General features: G+C 36.8%; 1 protein-coding gene across 1 annotated transcript in view; it reads right to left on the bottom strand.

The window, feature by feature from the left end:
* ADAM9 (ADAM metallopeptidase domain 9) overlaps positions 1-25,428 on the bottom strand; it is a gene marked incomplete at its 5' end in the record, with an annotated part of 98,907 nt that overhangs the window by 33,729 nt on the left and 39,750 nt on the right. Inside the window, 7 exons of the mRNA XM_081083136.1 lie at positions 5,040-5,223; positions 6,400-6,505; positions 9,477-9,672; positions 10,905-10,997; positions 15,716-15,887; positions 23,993-24,126; positions 24,624-24,705. Coding sequence (XP_080939262.1) covers positions 5,040-5,223; positions 6,400-6,505; positions 9,477-9,672; positions 10,905-10,997; positions 15,716-15,887; positions 23,993-24,126; positions 24,624-24,705 — 967 coding nt within the window. The remainder of the gene's footprint in view (positions 1-5,039; positions 5,224-6,399; positions 6,506-9,476; positions 9,673-10,904; positions 10,998-15,715; positions 15,888-23,992; positions 24,127-24,623; positions 24,706-25,428) is intronic.

Below are 25,428 nucleotides of genomic sequence, written 5' to 3'. Positions count from 1 at the left end.
AAAACTACTAGACTTAATAAATGAATTTGGCAATGTAGCAGGATACAAAATTAACACCCAGAAATCTATGGCTTTTTTATACACCAATAATGAACTCACAAAAAGAGACACTAAAAAAAAAAAATCCCATTTACCATCACAACAAAAAAATTAAGATACCTAGGAATAAATTTAACAAAGGAGGTAAAGGACCCGTACTCAGAAAATTACAGGACGCTGAAAAAAGAGATAGAGGAAGACATAAACAAGTGGAAAAATATACCGTGTTCATGGATTGATAGAATCAACATCATTAAAATGTCCATACTACCCAAAGCAATCTATAGATTCAATGCAATCCTGAATAAATTACCAATGGCATATTTCAAAGACTTAGAACAAACTCTCCAAAAATTCACCTGGAATAAAAAAGGACCCCGAATAGCTGCAGCAATCTTGAGAATGAAGAACAATGTTGGAGGGATCACAATAGCAGATATCTTGCTATATTACCAAACCACGGTTCTCAAAACTGCCTGGTACTGGCATAAGAACAGACATATAGACCAATGAAACAGAAGAGAGAACCCAGAAATCGATCCAAGCCATTATGCTCAATTAATATTTGACAAAGGAGGCAAGACCATACAACGAAGTCAAGACAGTCTCTTCAATAAATGGTGTTGGGAAAATTGGACAGATACATGCAAAAAGATGAAACTAGACCACCAACTCACACCATATACAAAAATAAACTCAAAATGGATAAAGGACTTAAACATAAGAAGGGAAACCATAAAAATTTTAGAAGAACCCATAGGCAGCAAAATAGCAGACACATGTTGCAGCAATATCTTTACCACTACCGCTCCTAGGGCAATGGAAACGAAGCAGAAAATAAACAAATGGGACTACATCAAAATAAAAAGCTTCTGCACAGCAAAAGAAACCATCAACAAAACAACAAGAAAGCCCACTGCATGGGAGAACATATTTGCCAGTGTTATCTCTCATAAGAGTTTAATCTCCAACATTTATAGGGAACTCATACAACTTAACAAAAGACAAATAATCCAATCAAAAAATGGGCAAAGGACCTAAATGAACACTTTTTAAAAGAGGACATACAGAAGGCCAAGAGACATATGAAAACATGCTCAAAGTCACTAATCATCCAAGAGATACAAATCAAAACAACAATGAGGTACCATCTCACAACTATCAGAATGGCTATCATCAACAAATCAACAAACGACAAGAGCTGAGGAGGATACAGGGAAAAAGGAACCCTCCTGCACTGCTGGTGGGAATGCAGACTGGTGCAGCCACTGTGGAAAACAGTATGGCATTTCCTCAAAAAATTAAAAATTGAACTTCCATTTGACCCAGTAATCCCACTTCTAGGAATATATCCTATGAAAACAGAAACACCTATCAGAAAGGATATATGCACCCCTATGTTCATAGCAGCACAATTTACAATAGCTAAGATTTGGAAACAGCCTAAGTGCCCATTAGCAGATGACAGGACTAGAAAACTGTGGTACATCTGCACAAAGGAATTCTAAGCTGCTGTAAAAAAGAAGGAATTCTTACCATTTGCAACAGCATGGATGGAACTGGAGAGCAAGCATTATGCTAAGTGAAATAAGCCAGTCAGAGAAAGATAAATATCACATGATCTCACTCATTTGTGTAATATAATGAACATAAACTGATGAATAAAAATAGAACCAGAGACATAGAATCACTGAACAGACTGTCCAATCTATGAGGGAAGGTGGGTGGTGAGGGGGTAAGAGATCAACCAAAGGACTTGTATGCATGCATATGAGCATAACCAATGGACACAGACAGTAGTGGGGTGAGGGCATGTGCTGGGAGTGAGGGTGTCTAGGGAGAGGTCAATGGGGGAAAAAGGAGACTCATGTAATTTCACTGTTTATTTTAAACAATAAAGAATTTAAATTAAAAAAAAAAAAACTGAGTCACGAGCTCTCAATCAATTCCCAGATTTGAGCTATATTACAGACCCAGAACCCTTAAATGAAGGAGAAGATGGGAACCCTTCAGAATTGGAGTATAAAGTACGTCTGGCCATTTCTCCCTCCAAGCAAACCTAAAAGAGAACAACCCGTTGTATTGCTCAAAATTCTGTCCACTGGGAGGATTTTCCTTCACCACTGTCCTTCAGGAATGTTCCAGAGCAGGGCTACTGTGTTGCAACCCTCCACTTTATTTGCAAAGAGTACAAACTTCCAGTTATAATAAGAAGAGTAAGTTCTGGGCATCTAATATTTAGCATGGTGATTAAGGGTAAGTTTAAATGTTCTCTCTCCAAACAGAAGAAAAACTTATTCATGTGAGATGATGGATAAATTAACAAACCATATTGTGGTAATCATTTCACAATATATATGTGCATCAAATCATCACATTGTACATCTTAAGTTTATACAATGTTATATGTCAATTATATCTCAACTAGAGGCCCGGTACATGAAATTCGTGCACTCAGGAGGCAAGGGGGTCCCTCAGCCAGGCCTGTGCCCTCTCACAATCTGGAAGCCCTGTGATCAATAGCCCCACAGAGTGAGGCCCCACCCACCTGCCGCAATGCCACCAGCCAGGTAGCCTGGGCCTCCCTCTGCAGGGCCAGAACTCTGTGATCAGTCACCCTGCAGAGGGAGGCCCTGCCCACCCACCATAGCCTGCCAGTCAGTGACCTGGGCCTCCCTTTTTGGGGTGATCAATTGTGGAGCCCCCCAATCAATCATCCCACAGAGGGTCCACCCTCTGTGGGGCAATCGCAGAGTCCCCCCAATCTATCACCCTGCTGGCCGGTGGCCTGGGCCTCCCTCTGTGGGGCGATTGTGGGGTGATGGCGGGCCCCCCTGACCAATGGCATTGCACCTGCCTTGGCTGGCCTGGCACCAGTGCGTGTCATTGCATGGCCGTCCGGATGTTTGTTCTGCTGTTTGGCTGTTCAGTCGATTTGCATATTACACTTTTATTATTATAGATAATGCTGGGGGGGGGGGGGAGGCCATCAAGGGAGAAGCAAAAATGAAAGATACAGGAAATAACTGCAGAAACAATATCTGGGATTCTGGGTTCCAAATCTCTTTAACTGATTTTGTTTTTAATAAATAAATTTTCTGTTATGCTTTAATTCAGACTTAGCTGAGTTTTTGTGAGACTTAAGAATACTGACTATAGCCCTAACCAGTTTGGCTCAGTGGATGGGGCGTCCGCCTGCGGACTGAAGGGTCCCAGGTTCGATTCCGGTCAAGGGCATGTACCTTGGTTGTGGGCACATCCCCGGTGGGGGGGTGTGCAGGAGGCAGCTGATCAATGTTACTCTCTCATCGATGTTTCTAACTCTCTATCCCTCTCCCTTCCTCTCTGTAAAAAATCAATAAAATATATATTTTTTAAAAGAGTACTGACTATAATTCATAGAGCAAAATTTCATAAGTTCAAAAAAGTTATATGTATACCATTTCAGAAATAAAAAAGTATACTCACTAGCACATAGAATCTAGGAATATATCTACAGAAAAATTCAACTTTACCTGTATTTGCTCCAGGAATATAAAGATAATTTAATGTTAGGAATTTTATTGATATGACCTAGCACATCAATAGGCCAAAACAAAAAAAAAGTATTATTTCAATAGCTGATTTTTTTTAACTAATAAAATTTAAAATCGATTCTTTTTAAATACTTATTAATTAGGGTTAAAAGGATATTCCATTAAATAGAAAATATTATCTAACCAACCCAATAGCTAAAATAATAATATAGCCTTTGAAGGCTAGCTGTATTCCCAGTCAAAGTATAAAATCAATAAGAAAAACACACCAGTTTTTAAATGGACAAAGATATCAATAAAAAAATCACAAAATAAGGAATAAATATATAGACACCAAAAAATTTAATATCACTAATAATCGAGAAAGAGTAAAATAAAAAGCTTTAAAACAATAGAAGCTAATCTTGACTATCATATAGAGAATTAAAACACTTATTTAAAACTGGTTGGAAGGTAAACTAGCAATAACTTTTATAAAGTGAAATTGGCAAAAATATATCTAAAACTTTAAAAGTATGCACACTATTGTCTAAGAAGACAATTAAGATATTCTGAAATTTTTATTTATAAAGCCATTTATCTCTGCATTGTTTATCATGACTGAAGCAGTCAAGTATATGTAGTGGGAGGGACAGGGACAAAACATATAAGGCTCTTTTTATAAGCGGGAAACTGAACTGGTCTGAAAACTTGGTAGAAATTGAAGTAACTTGAGGGTCCACCTTGTCTTTCACTTGTTACATAATCAGTCAATTGTGTTCTCTCCTCCTCCTCCATTCTCCTCTGAGTTGGTGTCTTCAACTTGTTCAATAATCCCGTATCCTTATATCTTTTGTAAATGGCTTAAGTTTGCCATAAGCCTTCTAGCTCTGCTCCTGCTTCATGGCATGGCATTTCTCAAAGAATTCTTACAGCTTCTGTCCTACTCTTAATTACTGTTCTTTAATTACTTATTCCAAACAAGTTCATCTTCTCATATGGCATCACTGGCATTAAGTCAGAGGCTGGCTAAATCTTGGCTCATATCTGACCCAAACAGCTCTGGTCAGGATAACAGGGAGCATGGGCAGGACAAACACTGAGATTTCTAGTACAGAGACACACGTGGATGCACACCCCCCCCCACCCCGCCTCAACACACACACACACACACACACACACACACACACACACGACCCTGGAAATCACCTTGGTGTCCCAATAATGGCAAACTAACTAATAAATTATAGCTCATTGATAGGAGAGGGAAAAATGCACAGCACATGGCAACATGGAAACCACAGGTGATAACATAAGAAATCTGGATAGTAGAATCATAACTATTCTTAATTTTGTTCTTGATGGCTTTATATTTTCTCAAATCTCTATACTAAACATAATTTCTTTTATAATCAGAAAAAAAACAATCATTTTGCATAACAATTTTAAAAATTTTACTTTATAAATAGGAAACATTTTAATTACCTTTCCAGCATCACATCTTGTGCCTTCATTCACCATCCCAGGATCTGGAACATCTGATCCTAGCTGAAAATCCACACCCCAACATTTGGTGCCTCCACTGGGGGTCAGAATAATAGCAGGCACAATTCCAAATACAGGCATTTCTTGGACATTCTCACATTGAAGTTTTCCACACAAAGCATTTCTATAAAGATAGAAAAATAAATGTAAAATGTATCCGTGTAGATACAATAGAAAAATTATATATATGCAGATAAACAGAGAGTGTACTACTATTTAGCTGAAGGGAATCTCAACAGAAAGAGTGTGTGAGAGCAGCAGAGATCAAAGAAGCTTTCTTTAAATACAGCAGAGAAGGGCAGAGGTAAATGGATGCTGAGGTACAAATTAGTAGGGTGTCAGGCAGTGCTGATGCTCCTTTTTGCACACCTAATCCCTCCTCACTATCTATCTAGGGCTCAAAAAAGTCTAATAAAGTGTCTTATAAATATAACTTTATAAATAGAAAATAATAGAACTATATCAAAATACAATGGTGCCCAGCCAGCATGGCTCAGTGGTTGAGCGTCAACCTATGAACCAGAAGGTCACATTTCAATTCCTAGTCAGGGCACATGCCTGGGTTGCGGGCTTGATCCCCAATGTGGGCGTGCAGGAGGCAGCCGATCAATGATTCTCTCTCATCATTGATGTTTCTATCTCTCTCTCTTTCCCTTCCTCTCTGAAATCAATAAAAATATTTTTTTCAATTGTGTCTTCTTTAAAGAAGTATGGTAAGAAAACAATTAGATTCTGTAATGTAAAATAACTAAGAAAGGACTCCACCCTTCTTGGCTTGGCTCTGAGTTACTTACTTGAAAACTCAATCCATAACTCATCAATACACCAAGGCTGTGTGAGTTGAATGCCCTTCCCAAATCCTTTCATAACACACTAAGTACCCCTAACATCAACTGTTATGATGCTGCATTGAAATTTTCTATTTAATGTATCACTTTTAAATTACAGAGCGAGAACAAAATAATAAAATACAAAATTAATTCTGTACCTCTATAAATTTAGCAAAACAACCTTTTAATTAAAGGAAGAAAAAGGAGGAAGAGTGTTTATTTGTGGTTCTTAATGTAAATATAGATAAACAAAGTAAGATTCTAAAAACCATTCGATTTCAGATAGGTAATGTCAGAAGGGGTGACTTATTTAACCAGTTCTATTCAGTCTCCCTGAAACCTTGTGTTGCAAAATTATAAGTTTGAAAAGTTAGGTATTTAAAGGGGAGAAAGTTGGCAGTCACAAGGAGTTATAAAAGATGACTGGTCTTGCAATCATTCATTTTCCTTTATAACCTCCCGTCACTTACCCAGTGGCACACTTCTTGTATTCATTACCAGAGAAGCCACAATTGCCAAATCTGTCACCTTTAGAATTCACATCAATGAAACAATCTTTTGGGGCAGCCTTGGCTTCTGCAATGTTAATAAAAAAAATTTTAAGTTCTGGCAATTTATTTCAGAAAGAAAAGTATTCCCTATGACAGTCCATACAACTGGATGAACTGCCTCAATACCTTTGAAAAAGTTTCTAGCCTTACAGGGGGAAAAAAATTTGTTCCACACTTTATACTTAACAACCAACTGTAAAAACAAAGCTCAGACTATACTTAAAAGTTAGCCTAAACTCAAACACTCAAGGTCTAAAAGAGGTGCAACTATAAATAAACAAGATGAAACTATAAATAAATTAAAACCCGCACACAGTATGGTAGCATTTTCAGCATAGTCATTCCCACTGCTCTCAAACACATTTATTGCACTCCTAGTTAAATCAGGTGGGGAAAGGTTGATGAAAATATTGCCTGCTATTATTTGGTTTTTTAATTTACCATATGTGGAAGCTTAATTTAGGTATTCCTAGTAATTAGATCAGTGGTTCTCAACCTTCCTAATGCCACGACCCTTTAAATACAGTTCCTCATGTTGTGGTGACCCCCAATTTCATTGCTACAAATTGAACATAATTAAAGCATAGTGATTAATCACAAAAACAATATGTAATTATATGTGTTTTCCGATGGTCTTAGGCGACCCCTGTGAAAGGGTCGTTCAACCCCCAAAGGGGTCGCAACCCACAGGTTGAGAACCGCTGAATTAGATAGACTGATAGCCATGACAACTGATAAAGTAGCATTCCAGCCCGGCTGGTGTGGCTCAGTGGCTGAGTGTCGACCTATGAACCAGGAGGCCAGGTTTCAATTCCCAACCTGGTCAGGGTTCATACCTAGGTTGCGGGCTCAATCCCCAGTAGGGGGCATGCAAGAGGCAGCTAATGATTCCCTCATCATTGACGTTTCTCTCTCTCTCCCTCTCCCCTCCTCTCTGAAATCAATAAAAATATATTTTTAAAGTAGTAATTCATTCTGCTATAAATGTATCACTTAATATTCAATTTTTCCACTTAATTATACATTACTAAAAATACTTTACTTAAAAATATTTTAAGCTAAAATGCCAGTACTTTCTATGTAATACAGGAAATTCATTTGCCTATCTTACACATCTAATACTATGTTGTTTATTTTAAAAGGAAATGGATATGAGTGAAAAGACTTGGAGGAAAAAAGGGGCAAAGGATCAAGTAATATGAAAAATGAATGCAGAATATTTGTACAGGATAAATATCATATAGCAATACCTAGCAAAGCTCTCCTATAGGATGGAAATAGCTATAAGAATTCCAGAAAATATCCAAAGAGAAAAATTACTGTGGTTCCTTTAGTCCTAGACTTTTTTGCAGGCCACTATAACATCTTTGCTAAATAACAGTACTTACTTCATTAAGAATGCCTATCTGAAATTAGGCATTCTGGAATAACCTACCTATTCTTGCAAAATATATATATCACAAGTTGACAGAGCTCTACCACTTTTGTCTCCATAGCCTGAGTAACATAAATAAGCCCCGTTTAATTCTTAAACAGTCTTCTCTCCTCCTGCTTATCTTATCCACCTCAAGCGAAGGAGTACATCCCTAACCGGTTTGGCTCAGTGGATAGAGCATCAGCCTGTGGACTGAAAGGTCCCAGGTTCGATTCCAGTCAAGGGCGTGTACCTTGGTTGTGGGCACATCCCCAGTAGGAGGTGTGCTGGAAGCAGCTGATCAATGTTTCTAACTCTCTATTCTCCCTTCCTCTATGTAAAAAATCAATAAAATATATTTTTTTAAAAAAAGAGGAGTACAACAGAAATTAAAGACAACAGAAGTCTGGTCAAAATCAACAACTCTAGGTTCGAAAAAATAAATCCAGCATTTTAATCAAATGCCCAATGGGGTATGAGATTGTCTGATTGCTTCTGATATCACCAGACAAGGTGGGGGCGAGGGGGGGATAAACTCAGGTATTCGAATTCCCAGTTTGATCACTGCATAAATAAGCTGAAAGCTATGTGTGTCCTGCAGAAGACATTTATTTCCTGCAATGATAGAGCTGGGATTGTTACAAATGAAATCCAGAATCTCATTCTCCAATTGGCTGAATTACATCCCAGGATGAACTTCCAGCCTCATAGGTGTCTATTGTTACATTGAGGACAGTGATTGTGAAAGAATGAGATCCTGAAAGCTGAAATGGAGATATGTGGGAAGACCCTGATGAAGCTGGGGACACTGAACCCCTAGATCCTGATGAGTCTTCTTTGCCAGGGAAGCAGCCTCTTCACCCCATCTAAGGGGATTAGGCATGCACTGCCTGAGCGCTCGAACAGAATCATCCAGGGTTCCTGGGTCTCAGGCCTGCCAGCCTGGGGACTGTAACTACACCGTTAGCTCTTCTGACGCTACAGCTTGCTGACTACCCTGCAAGAGACCTACCATTCTCTGTGACTATGTGAGCCAATTCCTCATAATAGTGAATGCTACCATGGGAAAAATCAAAACATAGCATTACCAAGAGGCCATCTAAAGACCTGGAACAAGTGAAAAAATAATCAGCTAGAAAAGGTAAAAGTGGTTTCCTCAATGAATGGAGATGGTACTTGCAAGTACACTTTATTTTTTCATAAAATCTTTAAATAATTTGGATCTTTATGTGTAAATATAAGTCTAATAAAAATGAAAACTTTAAAAAGAGAATCAGAAGAATTTTTGAACATCCTAAATATCTATCAGTAATAGAACAGATTACATTTATGTAATAGAATACTCTATTGCATTATCATCTAAATGTAAATCTTAATACAGATGGATCTCAAAAATATTTTGAGTGAAAATAAAAATAGTAGACCCCAATGTATATCCCCATACTATTTATATAAATTTATTAAAACTAAAATTTGATATTATGTATATGTGTATATATACTGTAATTTTTATTTCCACTTTTAACCAAAACTAAAGCAAAAAACAAAATCAAAGCAATCAATTACAAATAAAATATCTTACTTGAGCCAAAGATGACTTGACACTGAGCATCATAATATTGGCACATGCCATTGTAACAATAGGCTTTGTTATTCTGGCAAGGATATCCATTCTGAATAAAAACATCTGGCTGACAGAACTGAGAAGTACCATTGCAATATTCTGGAACATCACATTCATTGGTTTTTCCTCTACATAAAGTACCTCCTGGAAGAAACTAGGGTAATAAGATTCAAATGAAACAAGAATATTAGGACAATTCCCACAAATTAATCAAATTTGAAACTATGATATCTATATGTATAAAAGTTCTAATAACAACAAAAGATTACATAACCCAATGGAAAATGAACAGAGGCCAATAATAGGCAATTAATAAAAGTCATGAAATACAGGAAAAAAAACATAACCTCATTGATAATCAAAAGAAATGCAGATTTGCCTTACTGGTATGGCTCAGTGGTTGAGCAGTGACCTATGAACCAGGAGGTCATGGTTCAATTATAGTCAGGGTACATATCAGGTTGTGGGCTCAATCCCCAGTGTGGGGCGTGCAGGAGGCAGCCAAAAAATGATATTCTTTCATTATTGATGTTTTTCTCTCTCTCTCCCTCTCCCTTCCTCTCTGAAATCAATAAAAATATTTTTTAAAAAGAAGGAAATGAAAATTAAACAAAGATATAAAAGCACATTAAACCTATCAAACTAACCAGGATTATAACACTTGCTAGAAACCAATCTTAATGTAAGGAAACAAGCATGTGACTAGGGGTATAGGATGGTACATCTGTGGGAAGTATGTAAAATGTGTGTCAAAAATGTTAATATTCATACACTGCCCCAAAAATACTACTTATAAACAAAAATTGGAAGCAATCTAAATGCCCATCATCAATTAACCAGGTAAAGAAATTACAGTATAACCACACAAAGAAGTACTAACTATATAACCATGTAGAACTACACAAATGGAAGAAAGCCATTGTATCTTATTAAAAATACCAATAGGAAAAATATATGTATCTATGTTTAGCAACTTAACCCCCCCATGCATGCATGTGCACACACACATTCACACACACACACACACACACAATAACATCTATACAGAAAAAATGACTAAATTAATAACATATTATCAAAAATGGCTATGTCAGGCAGGTTAAAATGATAGTCTTCCACTGTCTGTTTTCTATACTTTGGTACTGTGGAATTTTTATAAAAAACAGATTACTCTTAAAATTAAAAAATGTTTCTACTTAGGAAAAAAATCTTATTAGATTGTAGTAAAGAGAATGTGATGCAAAACTGCAAACAAGTGCCATAAAATGTTTCACGTAATCATGTAATAAAAATAATGCTCTCTTACAGATCAGAGAAAAGAAATTTTGATATATAATATTGTTCCTTTTTCAATTTTTTTTTTCAAAATAGGGAGGAATTACTTACCAGACAGTCTTTGCAACAGTCACCATATGCACATTCAGCAGATGATTTAAGCTTACAAGTACTTCCTTCACAACAAGGGTCCAATTCACATTCCTGTGAAAAGAAAATGACTGGCAATAAAAAATGAGTTATTGTCATCAATAATCATTAATAAAATTCTTATCTTAGACCTCAAATCTATCTCTTTCTAATCTGACAATAGCAATTAATCTCTGGAAACAAGTCACTATGCTGGATTTGTCAGTGATTCTTTAGTTGCAACTACCAGGTCTCAACATACATCAAAGGATTGAAATCATTGAGAGTATGTGTCTTCATCTGCTGGTACTGCCAGAACAAGATACCATAGATGATGGCTTAAGCAAAAGAAATTTACTATGTCACAGCTCTGGAAGCTAGACATCTAGGATAAAAGTTCCAGCCAATTCAGTTTCTGGTGAGGACTTTCTTCCTGGCTTGCAGACAGCTGCCTTCTTGCTGTATTCTTAAAAGGCCTTTTTTCAGTGTGTGTGTGTGTGTATGTGTGTGTGTGTGTGTGTGTTCAGAAAAAGAGAGCAAGAGAACTTTCTAGAATCTCTTCTTATAAGGACACCAGACCTATCAGATCAGAGATCTGTCCCTAAGATCTATCCCATATGAATTTAGGGTGACACATTTAGTCCATAATAGTATATTTAACCATCACAAGGAAATTAATGCATTTCTCTTCATGCTCAGGGTCTGACTTCTCTGTTGAGTGGGTCTTCACCCTATGTGGACATTCTTTTCTTTCTAATTTAAATTCTTTATTGTTTAAAGTATTACATGAGTCTCTTTTTTTCCCCCCATTGACCTCTCCCCAGCCACCCTTAACCCCAAGCACAAGTCTTACCCCCCTATGTCCATTGGTTTTGCTGATATGCATGCATACAAGTCCTTTGGTTGATCTCTTATCCACCTTCCCTCATAGGTTATACAGTCTGTTCAATGCTTCTATGTCTCTGGTTCTATTTTTATTCATCAGTTTATTTTGTTCATTATATTCCACAAATGAGTGAGATCATGTGATATTTATCTTTCTCTAACTGGCTTATTTCGTTTAGCATAATTTATGCTCTCTAGTTCCATCCATGCTGTTGCAAATGATAAGAATTCCTTTTTTACACCAGCATAGATTTCCTTTATGCAGATGTACCACAGTTTTCTAATCCTGTCATCTGCTAATGGGCACTTGGGCTGTTTCCAAATCTTAGCTATTGTAATTGTGCTGCTATGAACATAGGGGTGCATATATCCTTTCTGATTGGTGTTTCTGTTTTCTGGGATACATTCCTAGAAGTGGGATTACTGGGTCAAATGAAAGTTCAATTTTTAATTTTTTGAGGAAACGCAATACTGTTCTCCACAGTGGTTGCACCAGTCTACATTCCCACAAACAGTGCAAGAGGGTTCCTTTCCTCCAAATCCTCGCCAGCACTTGTCGTTTGATTTGTTTATAGCCATTCTGACAGTTGTGAGATGGTACCTCATTGTTGTTTTGATTTGTATCTCTCGGATTAGTGACTATGAGCATGTTTTCATGTGACTCTTGGCTTTCAGAGTGTCCTCTTCAAAAAGCGTCTATTTAGGTCCTTTGCCCATTTTTTTGATTGGATTATTTTCCTTTTGTTGAGTTGTGTGAGTTCCCTGTAAATGCTGGAGATTAAACCCTTAGCAGAGATAACATTGGCAAATATGTTCTCCCATGCAGTGGGCTTTCTTGTTGTTTTGTTGATGGTTTCTTTTGCTGTGCAGAAGCTTTTTATTTTGATGTAGTCCCATTTGTTTATTTTCTCCTTAGTTTCCACTGCCCTAGGAGCTGTAGCGGTAAAGATATTGCTGCAACATGTGTCTGCTATTTTGTTGCCTATGGGTTCTTATAAGATTTTTATGGTTTCCCTTCTTACGTTTAAGTCCTTTATCCATTTTGAGTTTATTTTTGTGTATGGTGTGAGTTGGTGGTCTAGTTTCATTTTTTTTTTTTTTGCATGTATCTGTCCAATTTTCCCAACACCATTTATTGAAGAGACTGTCTTGACTCTATTGTATGGTCTTGCCTCCTTTGTAAATATTAATTGAGCATAATGGCTTGGGTCAATCTCTGGGTTCTCTGTTCTGTTCCATTGGTCTATATGTCTGTTCTTGTGCCAGTATCAGGCAGTTTTGAGAACAGTGGCTTTTTATCTTTCTTGGCTTCTCCCACCCCACTTTGGGCCACCATTGCTCTCCAACCCCACAAGCTCCTACCCACAGAGACACCTACTCTCCTATGTTCCAACTGATGTCTTCAGCTCTGAATTGTTCAGGAAAGGAAGGAAAAACAGAAGAGAGAAGAAGATAGGGGAAAGGAAGAAAAGGTGAGAAAGGAAGGAAAACTAGCTTTCTTATTTCTTATTAAAATAAGATGTCACCTTTGAGGGAGACGGGGTTAAAAAAAAAATACATGGAACTTTTTGCATTACCCAAGAGAAATGAAAACATAAGTTCATGTAAAGACTTGTAGGTGAATGTTCAAGCAGCTTTTTGTGTTAATAGCAAAATACCAGAAACACCACAAATATACATCAAGAGATGAATTGACAAACTATAGTTTATCCATACTATTCAATTTATTGTAGTTTATCATACTATTGTTGGTAAACAACAATACAAACAAATGAGTTACTGACACTGTAGCAATGTGGATAATCTTGAAAGAATTATGCTGAGTGAATGAAGCTAGACAAAAAAAAGAGTATTCCACTTACATGAAACTCTAGGAAATGCACACTAATGTGTAATGTCAAAAAACAGATCAGTGATTGTCTGAGGAGAATGGGGGATTACCAAGGGTTGCAAAGAACTTTTTGGATAATATGTTCATTATCTTGATAGTAGTGACAGTTTCAAATCTATATATATAAAAGCCAAGCAACAGAAATGCCAGAATGACTGGAACAACCGGTCGCTATGATAGGCACAATGGAGAAGTGCTTGTGTGCGGGACAGGCAATATATGGAACTCTTGGTTCTTTCCACTCAAATTTGCTTTGACCCTAAAACTGCTCTAAGAAATAAAGTTGATTAATTTTTTTAAGCTTAATGATAAGCAAAAGAGAGGAAATATTAAAACATATTCACAAAGGACTTTGCCCATAATACATGAGTTGCTAGAAGTAGATTTTAAAAAAATCAACAGCACAACATATAAACTTATGCGGGATATAAAATAACTCAGAAGAAAATTATGCATATGGTCTAAAAGCATAAAAAGTGATAAAAACTAAATGAAACTTGAAGCAAATATGATCAGTTGAGAGGGTATATGGGAGGAGCTAGAGCTTATGGAAGTTTTCACATTCCACAAAATCCTACAGGAAGAACTCTATGTTAATAATAGAGTGATATGGTTCTAACTTCCTTTTCCCTTCTATAAATACCTCTCTATCTTGGCATGTAGGCCAGAGTGTGCATATGTGATCATGTAATTTTTGTCCTTCATTTTGTTTATGTGGTGTATCACATTTATTGATTTGCCAGACTTGCATCTCCAATGGGCGGAAAGAGTGGGAATGAGGGACATCTGTAATACTATCAACAATAAAAGTATATTTTTTAAGAATAAATTATTTTAGGGGACTGTCTAGGGCGGGGGGATAAAATGGACACATATGTAATACCTTTTGTAATACTTTAAGCAATAAATAAATAAAAAAAAGAATAAATTATTTTTAAAAACATAAAATACGTAAGGATAAAGAATTGAGAATGCCTGGAAAGGCAAAGAATTTGGTCATCCTAATAGCATAATGTTAATTTAGAAATTAAACATGCTTATTAGGCCTTATTTTCCTCATTTGAAAATGAGGATATAAAAAAATATCAATCTGTTTGGGCTACTGTGAGAATTATACCATGTAAAACATTGAGCAGAAGTCCTGACATGCAGCAATAATGCAATGAAGGCCAATTACAATTTCATCATATAATACATACTGCCTTTCCATAATGGGAAGTCTTCCGGCAAAGCCAGGTGTGGTCGGGTGAAAAAGAAGAACTTTTGGGAAAGACTGAGAATAGAGTGAAGCTTACACAAAAATGAACAAATTTCTTTTTTTATTATCGTTTAAAGTATTACAAATAGTAGTACATATGTCTCTCCCCCTTTTTTTTTTTTCCAATGACCATCCCCCAGCCTCTCCTACCTATGCCTAGGAGGAGGCCATTTGGAGAGGAGAATGGCTAAGATACAGAACAATAATAAAGATGAGCATGGGTTAGTGGAAATAAGTATGGGCATCAGGTGTGATAAAACCACAGCTCAGTAGGTAAACTAGAGGGTAATTAAGGAAGGATGTCAATTTCAGTGCTAAGAACTTTGTTAATGAAGGGCTCTGGAGAATGAGCCAGTTTCAATTTACTATTAAAATGAGTTCAACCAAATAAATATTTCTGCAATGGCAGTGCCAGGCAGAATGTGAGAGCTTACAAGTAGAGCCAAGTGAAAAACTGAGTCAGTCTTTAAAGTAAATAAATGACCCAATAACCATAACAGAAATGGTAGAAGCTAGCACAAAAAAATAAAGAGTCGGCATGGCGCTTTCCTTGACATCAAAACAGATGACACCATTGGTTATGTTCTGGGAAGGAGATGACCAGTCCCAGGAACACGTCCCCACAAGGAAAATGCCAATCCTCTTTCTGCCACTAAGCTTTACTTTAGTGCTTGTGCCACAGTTGCCCACAGCAAGCTATTTTATTTTTTGCAAACCCGGAAGGAATGTAACAAAGCAGAAAGCAAACATTCAACTGACCTTTGGAGAACCACAGTCACACTCTTCCCCGGGGTCCACCAACTTATTGCCACAGAAAGGAGCACTATAGGCTTCATCAGGCTTGGGAATATTAAGAAGGCAGTTTCCTCCTTTATTTAAAGTTAACTTCTCAAAGTCCTCTGCGCTGCAACTGCTGAAGTTCCTGGAACCTCTATAATAAACATCAAGAAAAAGAACTCATGTCACAGCAATTACTCTTTTCAAAAAATGTATGTCATGTCTTCAACCAACTAGAAATGAATATTTAAAACAGCAGTTAATAAGCTAACCAAAATAGAGAGAAATTAGAATTAATGTCTATTTCTAAAATATATAAAACATTATTTCACTTACTATATAATAATTACTATTTGGATTACAATATATTATACCTCTATTAAAAAAAATCTTCCAAACAATCACTTTCATTGAAATATAATATCATAAATCTCATCAGAAGACAGTTTAAAGATGATCTAGTCCTATCCAGAATTAAGTTTTATTTATATTCCATAGTAAAAGGTCTTCAAGTATTCGGAGCTAGCTATACGTTTACCCAATCTTCTTTTCACTTATTGTCTTACTCAGTCACTATAAAATATTTTCACATATTCCCACTAACTATATTTACTTTTGAAGACTAGTGGGAAACACACCCAAATATAGAACAAGAATCTTTGAGAAATCCAACTCACATTAAAATTTTATCGGGGGAATTTAGTGCCCTGAAAGAACCCCTTTTTCATCAGGTTGAGCAATGTTGCCAAAGTAGCAGTGGGAATAAAAACGGTTGCATTACAGTGTTTGAGGAAGCATTCCTATCTATGTTGAGTCTCTGTAAATCCCAGGAATCTAAGGAACAGTTCCTTCCTGTGAAATTTTGTCCCCTGGGTATTCAGTTTACACTCTTCTTTGCTAACTGACCCAAAATCTCCAGGGAAGGAGATAGTCCTGGATCTAGGCTCTTGGGAATGGAAGGCAGTCTGTCTAGAACATTTTGGTACTATTAACTACTACTTGAAAAAAACATCTTTGAATATGAGATGCTGAAGGGTTTTAACAGATTGGCAGAGAAGGAACATGAATGATCAATTGCCTATTACAAAAGAATGAGTAAAGACAATATTTTGAGTCACACAGAAAGGAAAGGTATGGCACAAGCTTTTTGACAATAACACTTGCTTTCCATATTCTTTTTCTTGCTACTCTCTGTTTAAGGATATAGTAAGGAGTCTTTTTTTACAGTATCATTCATTCAACAAATATTTGTTAAACATTTTTTATGTTCAAGGCACTCTTCTTTGTTAAGGGATAAAACAGTACTAGTAAACAAAGCAAAAATCCCCATCCCTGTGAAGGTGACATTCAAGTGAATGAGACTGTAAACTTAATAAGTATATTCAAGCCCTAGCCAGTTTGGCTCAGTGGATAGAGCATCAGCCTGCAAACTGAAGGGTCCCAGGTTCGATTCCAGTCAAGGTCACATGTCCAGGTTGCGGGCTTGATCCCCAGGAGGGGGTGTGCAGGAGGCAGCCAATAAATGATTCTCTCCTATCATTGATTTTCTCTCTCTCTCTCCCTCTCCCTTCCTCTCTGAAATCAATAAAAATATATTTAAAAGATATATAAGTAAATTCAATGGTATATTATGCGGTAAGTGCAATTGAGGAAAAAGGTGAAGAGGTGAAGGGGATAACCTGTGTAGGCAAAGAAGCGATTGCAATTTTTAAAAGAGCTGTCAGGACAGGCATTTCAAACATTGTGACAATTGAATCAAAACTGGCTATCTGGGGCAAGGGAACATTACAGGGAGAAGGAACAAGTACAAAAACCCTAAAATAGAAGCCTGCCTGGCATGCTCAAGAAAAAATAAAGAAGCCAGAAAGGTTGGAGCAGGAGCGAGTCAGTGAAGGAATGGGTAATGTGAGATACCATCAGTAAAGGTGGGAATAGGCCATTGTAAGAAATTGACTTTTACTATGAGAGAAAGGAGGAGATTGGGAAGAGGGAGAAGAGAGAGAATGACAATAGAAAGTGTTGAGCAGGAGCGACTTTATCCGAATGGTTATTATGCAAAAGACTACTGCAGAATTCCACTTAACAATGACAGAGCAGCCCGACAGCAGTGGGAGTAGTAAGAAGTGTTTGGATTATGTATATGTTTTAAAGAAATAACCATTTTCTGTAAGTTTTGTGACAATAAAAATGTTTTGTCCTAATATATCACAAGTTGTACCAGAATAAGAAGACCCAGCAAGAGTTATTTGCAGTGCTTCCCTTCCTACAGCTAGGCTCAGCAGCATACAGTAAACTAGAAGGTTCCTTAATCAGGACTAAGAAATCCTATAGAAAAAAAAATAAAAGATGACTTTGCTCAACCTGATGGTGGTTGTTAGAGATCAGAAAGCTGACGGGTCATAGCATTGATAGGAAGCAATCATCAGTAAGAAAATAGAATCATCTGGCCAGTGTGGTTCAGTGGTTGAGCATCGGACCCATGAACCAGGAGGTCACAGTTTGATTTCTGGTAGGGGCATATGCCTGGGTTGCAGGCTCGGTCCCCAGTGGGGAAAGTGCAAGAGACAGCCAATCAATGATTCTCTCTCATCATTCATGTTTCTATCTCTCTCTCTCTTCTCATCCTCTCTCTGAAATCAATATATATATATATATATATATATATATATATATATATATATATACACACACACACACATATATACACACACACACACACACACACACACACACACACACATATATATATATATATATATATAGAGAGAGAGAGAGAGAGAGAGAGAGAGAGAGAGAGAGAGAGAGTCAAAGATAAAGGACACAGAATAAGAGGGAAACTTGAGTTGCAGAGCAGGCTCTCTCTGATTTAAAAACAAAACACACACACACACACATACACACACACACACGATGATGCAACAGAAAACAGCACCATTAATAAATCTAAGAAATGTATTGCCATCTGGTGGAGCAAGTCAGTCCATTCCATTGAGGAACAGGCTAAAGCCATCTGTCTAATGAGGCCCACCACATCTTAAATTGTCAGTCCAACACTATGTGTCCTATTCTGTCCTCTGCCCAGAATACTTCCCTGTTCAAAGTGGAAGTTAGTGCAATGTCCTCTCTGGGATAGTTCACATTTCCCTCAAGAGAAGCAGGTCCCCCTTCATTCGGGTAACACTTATGCTCTTTTTTGGAAGGTGGAAAACCTTTCATTCTCCAAAACTTGGTATTTCTAGATCTAGAAATCAATGTGCCTTCACTAGAAGTCTTTTAGGACCAACCTATTACAAGTATTGCCTCAGATTATAGCTTCCAAGGATCTCTGTGTCTGCTATGGACCCAATTTTAGCCAACCATTCCTAAAGTGCTTCTGTGCTAATCCCCTATAAGCAATGAAATGCTGATATTTTATTCCTTACAAAACCTCCCCAGTCCCAACTGTCTCTTTAACTACATCTCCAAACTTAAAACCATTCTTGAGCCATGCCCCATTTCAACCCAGTAAGCCCAACATATTTCTGCTTCATATACAAAAGAACAATAAAACAAAGACAGAAACTCAAGTGGTGAACATTTGCAAGTAGTGACTACTTACACTTATCCAATACTTATATTTGCCCACAAGCTATCTCTCTGCCCCAGACAAGTAAATTACAACAGGACATTCTTCTTTTAGCCCTCATTTATTTTAACTTACTACACTAACATATAAAATTATTACAAGATCAAGAAAATATGTGGAAACTCACATACTACCTTGTTACACAATCACAGAACCTCCCGAAAAGGCAAAGGCAACCATCAACAAATATATGTATCCTAAAATCCTTATTAGATTGCTAAATAAAAGAAACTATTATGGTACTGGTAGTAATGGGAAAATAATATCAAGACCACCCACTCAGATATATTTGAAATATAATTATCCTCTGAAAATTTTTTAAAAATTAATTTAAGCCCAGCCAGCATGGCTCAGCAGTTGAGCACTGAGCTATGAACCAGAGGTCACGGTTCGATTCCCAGTTGGGGCACATGCCCAGGTTGTGGGCTTGATCCCAAGTGGAGGCGTGCAGGAAGCAGCCGATCAATGATGCTCTCTCATCATTGATGTTTCTATCTCTCTCTCCCTCTCCCTTACTCTCTGAAATCAATAAAAATATTTTTAAATAAATAAATTTTAAAACTCCACAACAAAATCAGCAATATAATATTTCCAGCATACATTATCAGTTCTCAAGAATATATTCCAGGGAACACTGGTAACAGCAATCACCTAAAAGTTCAATACTATTAAATATTCATATTTATAACAAAATGGCACCTACGCTTTTTCCAGAACACTTGTATTAAATAATTTTTCTCTAGTTCCTAGTTAAAAATAATTTCTCAGAACAAAATAATTCAAAAAAATATAAAAAAGCCAGAAGAAAAATCAAAAAATGACCTGAAAGATTACCCCAAAAGACACAACCAGTTAAACTTTTGGCATATATCCTCACAATCTTTTTTCACATGTTCATATGTTTAAAGATAGTTATAATTCACACTGTGATATTTCATATATCCCTTTTTCACATGGATAAATACATTTTTAGACCAACATATTATTAACCACTAGTGATTCACAAACCACACTCTCCAGTGCCCTGGAGCTTCTAAGGAGGTGCCTCAGGAGCCTGGGCCAACTTAGGCACAATAGGCACGTGCCTAGGACCCCTCATACTTTCAATGGCCCACAATAATGTTTGAAGATTAGTTTCTTTTAAAATCAGAAGAAGAAAAATGGGAAGTCACAATAATGAATATATAATAATAAATCCAGCCTGGGTTATATTCATCTTGATTCTGAGATATCTTGAACTTCAGACAAATAAAAACAGGTTTTTCCCCTCACGTTTTTTCAAAATGGTTATAACTGGTTTAAAGGGAATCTATTTATTTTATACACTTATAACTATATTTCTAATACTATTTAATTGATCCCCTTGCTGTTCAAAACTAGACAATCATATCATCTGAGCTTTCCCCTTTTCAAATAATTATTCCTAAATCTTTTCCTTATTCAATGCATTAGCTGATGCAAAACAAGATAAAGTAATGGGACTAACAAATATCATCCCCATCCTTTTCCACTGTGCTCTATGCTTGCTGGAGAATGACCTATATGGACTGTATCCAATAAAACACAGCCAAATAAAAGGCACTGGCAGAGACAAGAAGGCAGTAGGAGAATAAGGCGGATTAGTTCCTCTGGATCCCTCTCCATCAGGTCACCTTATGTTGGCAGTTTCCCACTATTTCAACTTCTGTAGGGCCAGTCCCTCCTAATAGCTACTGTTTTCCTCTCCAAGAGCCAATTACATTCCCTCCCTTTATGTCTTTTACATCCCTATAAGGTTATATTTTTAAGTGAGCCAAAAAAAAAAAAATTATTTGCAGCTCTTCTCACAGGAAAAATGGTAGGTTGCCTAATATTTGACATCATCTTATATACATGTTTAAGTAAGTCTTCTTTGGGTAAAATATACGGTCAACTGGACACCTGAAGTTTTACTTATAAAATTAACCATACTAATATTTATTTAAACCTCTATAATCTTAGGGACTTATCAGAAATTTAATATCATAATTTGTGGCCCAATATTTGGATTTTTGCAGCTTGATCTCTGAAGCTGCTTACAAAGCATAACTTGCCCTCTTGGGCTCTGAACCCACTCACAGAGTAAGCAGTAGCCCCTGTACTGTTTGTTAATCATACTCCTTGAATCACTGCTAAATAATACTTCCTGTACTATAATTGTGTGATAAGAAAACAGCCTTTTGTTCTACGGCCTGGGCTGAAACTAGGATGCTGACAAATGCTTAATCATATATTACCTATTGTTCTCATCTCAAACCCCACATGCTTGGCCACTGAGTCAACCAACTGTTAAAAGTACAGTTGCCCCTACCAATCAGAAAACAAATACTGTAAGTTTACGGTCTCATTTCCCCTAGCAACCCATCTCTTTGATTGTCAGCTCTTTACAATTTTTGCCTTTATAAACCTTGCCTTATCCCACCCATCCATTTTGAAACATCTATTTCAGCGGTTCTCAACCTGTGGGTTGCGACCCCTTTGGGGGTCGAACGACCCTTTCACAGGGGTCGCCTAAGACCATCGGAAAATACATATATAATTACATATTGTTTTTGTGATTAATCACTATGCTTTAACTATGTTCAATTTGTAACCATGAAATCGGGGGTCACCACAACATGAGGAACTGTATTAAAGGGTCGCGGCATTAGGAAGGTTGAGAACCACTGATCTATTTGGTTAATACCACGGGCTACATTTCCTGGTTTGCAAATCATTACCTGAATAAACTCTCTTTTAATTTTTCAGAAAGTTTCTTCCAGACTTCTGTTTACATTTTATATGTGTTTTGTTTACATAATCTGTCAATGATTAAGAAAGAGATTTTAAAATTTTCTCTAATATATGGGAACATTTTCCCTTGAGGTGCTTTTTACATTATATAACTTAATAACGTAAAATTTAAAAAAAACTATGACAAATGTTCATTAATGATTATATATCTCATAAATGAAAAGTGGTAATTTTTGTCTTGTTTTGAGTCTCTTTGATACAGGTGTGTTTCCTGAATATAATTATAATGGTTTGTGACCTATTATTGCTGTATTTATTAGGTTAATATGTTGTCTTCGGCTATTAAAATGTAAATTCTGTAAAGGACAAGTCTTTATCTAACTCACTGAGATAGTCTAAGTGCCTAAAACAAAGTCTAGCACATAGCGCTCAATAAATATTTGATGAGTGAATGAAGTATGGGTCATACCTTTTTAAATTCCACTACAGCACTGTTTCATGACATTCCTTCCTCTTGATGTTCCTTTTTTCATTAGTGTCTTATTTTATCTCACTGTTGATTATTTCTTTCTTTTCCCCTGAATCTATGTCTTCCTCAACTTCACTGCCAGCCAGAGCAAACACTAAACTTACTTCCCTGTCCAAAATAAAATATTTTACAATCATGACTTTTCTTGTGAATATAATTACACTTCTATTAAGGATAGTTTTTTCATAAGTGCTACACTAATTCTTCCATATCTATTTTTCAGCCTAGTATTTGCTCAAAAACCAATAAATTCTGCAGTAAATCCTGCTTGAGTGCCTCCCCTTTATACCAGGATGTGATTACAACTATATTCTCACATTTAGAGTGATGGCTAACAGAAGTTTTATTATTTTTTCAGTGCCCTAGGAGCTTGAGGAAAATAGAAAAGGAAGTGAATCCTTAGGGCCATGGATATTCCCCATATGAAATCTTCATCTGTTTTTGTTAGAGATGAACATCTTTCTTATCTAATTTTTTCTCTGACTCAGCTTCTAATCCACACATGCACTGTGGTCATGTCCAGTTCTCTGCTTAGCACAACTGCCTACTAAAGCAGGATGGAACCTTGTTGCCTTCTGAGAACTCTGCATCAAAAAGAAGCCCAACAACTCAATGGTTCTTGTTCACCCTTAGACCCTCAATTGTAATTATTTTTGAACCCTGGCAAAAGAAGGGGTTCTAAGATCACAGGCTCTTGACCTAGACTTCTTGATTTCAAATCCCAGCTTCACCACTTCCTTAGATGTGTGACCTGTTTCCTCATCCATAGAGATAAATTTAGGTTGTTGCACATTAACTGATTAATACCTTTTAAGTGCCTAGAACAGTGCCTGATACAGAAATAGAGTTCAAAAAATGTTAATGCTTCTTTCTCCTTCTCTTTGTCTTTCCTCTCACCTTTATGTATAAAATTGGAAATGTTAGGACTACATCGAGATCTCTTCCACCTAGAGTGACAACAGTGTTTTCTCATGAGGTTTGTGAGTAAATGTTTCATATTGTCCTTCAATCTATATTCTAACCTGCACTGATTAGAGCATAATCCCCTCCCTAATTTGTAATTCAGATGTAAATTTTTCCATGTTCTTATATCTTTTGGTCTGTCAACTGGTTTAAAGAAGAGTGTAGCTACATACCTGTGCCTAAATAAATATTTCTTGCTGAAAGCTTTGTGGAATTAATTATTTAATTAAAAAACAGACTTCTCATTGGTGTATCATGTAATTAGTTTCAGGGGAACCAGGGATAATTTTTCCTGTTTTTTAACATAGACATGAGTATATCCCAGAGTTTAAGAAATACTGATCTACAATACCACATTATAAAGAATAAGAATAAAGAACTCATTACTCACGATGCTCCTGAACTCATAATGCAGCTCTTTGCTCCACAAACACAATTTCTCCCATCATCATGATTCATTCCAAGGTTATGACCCAACTCATGAGCAACAATAGATGCGAATGTCTCCACTGTGATTTGCCCAAACTGTCCAAACACAAGAAGGTATTACCTCGGTTTCTGAGCAAAAGGATATGTTTTGTTTCTGAAATTATTTTTTCACAAAGGAAATTTATCACAATAATGTTAATAGTATATATGATAAATCAAGCATCCAACATCAGTACTTATACATTTCAGCCTAGAAAGAAACTCGTGTGACTCAACACACTATGAAGATAGACTCTTTAAGCAATAGATCAAATACTTTAGCACCAATAGATTATTCATGGTGGTCTATGGGAAAACAAGTTCATGGTTCTAATTTAATTTTCTTAAGTGAGGTCTCTATTTTCTCATCCATAAAAAGTGAGGAGCTAATAAATATTAGGATACTTAATCCAACTCATCTTCACTTCTACATTGTCCCTGATAAAACCCAAAATATAGTTTTAAGGATGAGGGAAGGAAGTATAGAGTGAAGAAATGCTTGACACTCTCCTAATGCAGATGGCCAAAGGTGAATATCAAGAACAAAAATGTACCACATTAATCCCGCCTGCGTGGCTCCTTGAACACACTGTTCCCACAAATGCCATTCCTGCAGTCCCACCAAAACCTTTCTTCCTAAATAAAAAGAAAAGGTGAAAGTTATAACAAGTAACATTTTGAAGTCAGAAAACAATAAAGCCTTCTCTCTTTTATCATCAGAGGATGAGATTGATATTACAAATTCATTTTTTAGAAAAATGAAGATACCAAACCAAATGTTTTCTACCTTCTAATGAAAAAACTCCCTAAAATGCATTACATTTATTTATGCAAAAATTCTTGTGAGAGACAGGGAACAAACTCAATGAACATATGCACACAGGAGGCTACAGGGCAGGAAGCACAGGGAACAATAAGGTCACAGTGGCCTCCATATGGTTCATCACTTGTATCCCAGGACCTGTTCCCTCTGCCTGGAACTTTCTCACCCATATATACCCCTAACACTCCCTCACCTCCTTCAGGTCTTTAGGCAAAATCTTCTGACTGAGATCTTATTTTGCCATGTTACCTAAATTTCAACTTTATTCCTCTAATACTTTCATTTTTCCACCTTACCATTTATCTTTATTTATCTAGTGCCTGGTGCACAGATTCATCACATTGAAAAGAAATTAATTAGAAGGTGGCTAGCGGGGCAGGACTGGGCAAGATGGATGGGCCAGACATGCCCTGGAGCCAAGCCCCCAGGGTCCCTCCCAACCGGCCACACCTGAGGCGGTGCCATGGCTTGAAGGGCATCTGCGGACTGAGCAAGGTCCCTCTGGCAGGTGGGGTCCCTTGGCCTAGCCTGCAGGG

This window comes from Myotis nattereri (genome assembly GCF_964212035.1).
Source record: "Myotis nattereri genome assembly, chromosome: 2".
Classification (NCBI taxonomy): Eukaryota; Metazoa; Chordata; class Mammalia; order Chiroptera; family Vespertilionidae; genus Myotis; species Myotis nattereri.
This window is presented reverse-complemented; position numbering and strand designations above follow the sequence as displayed.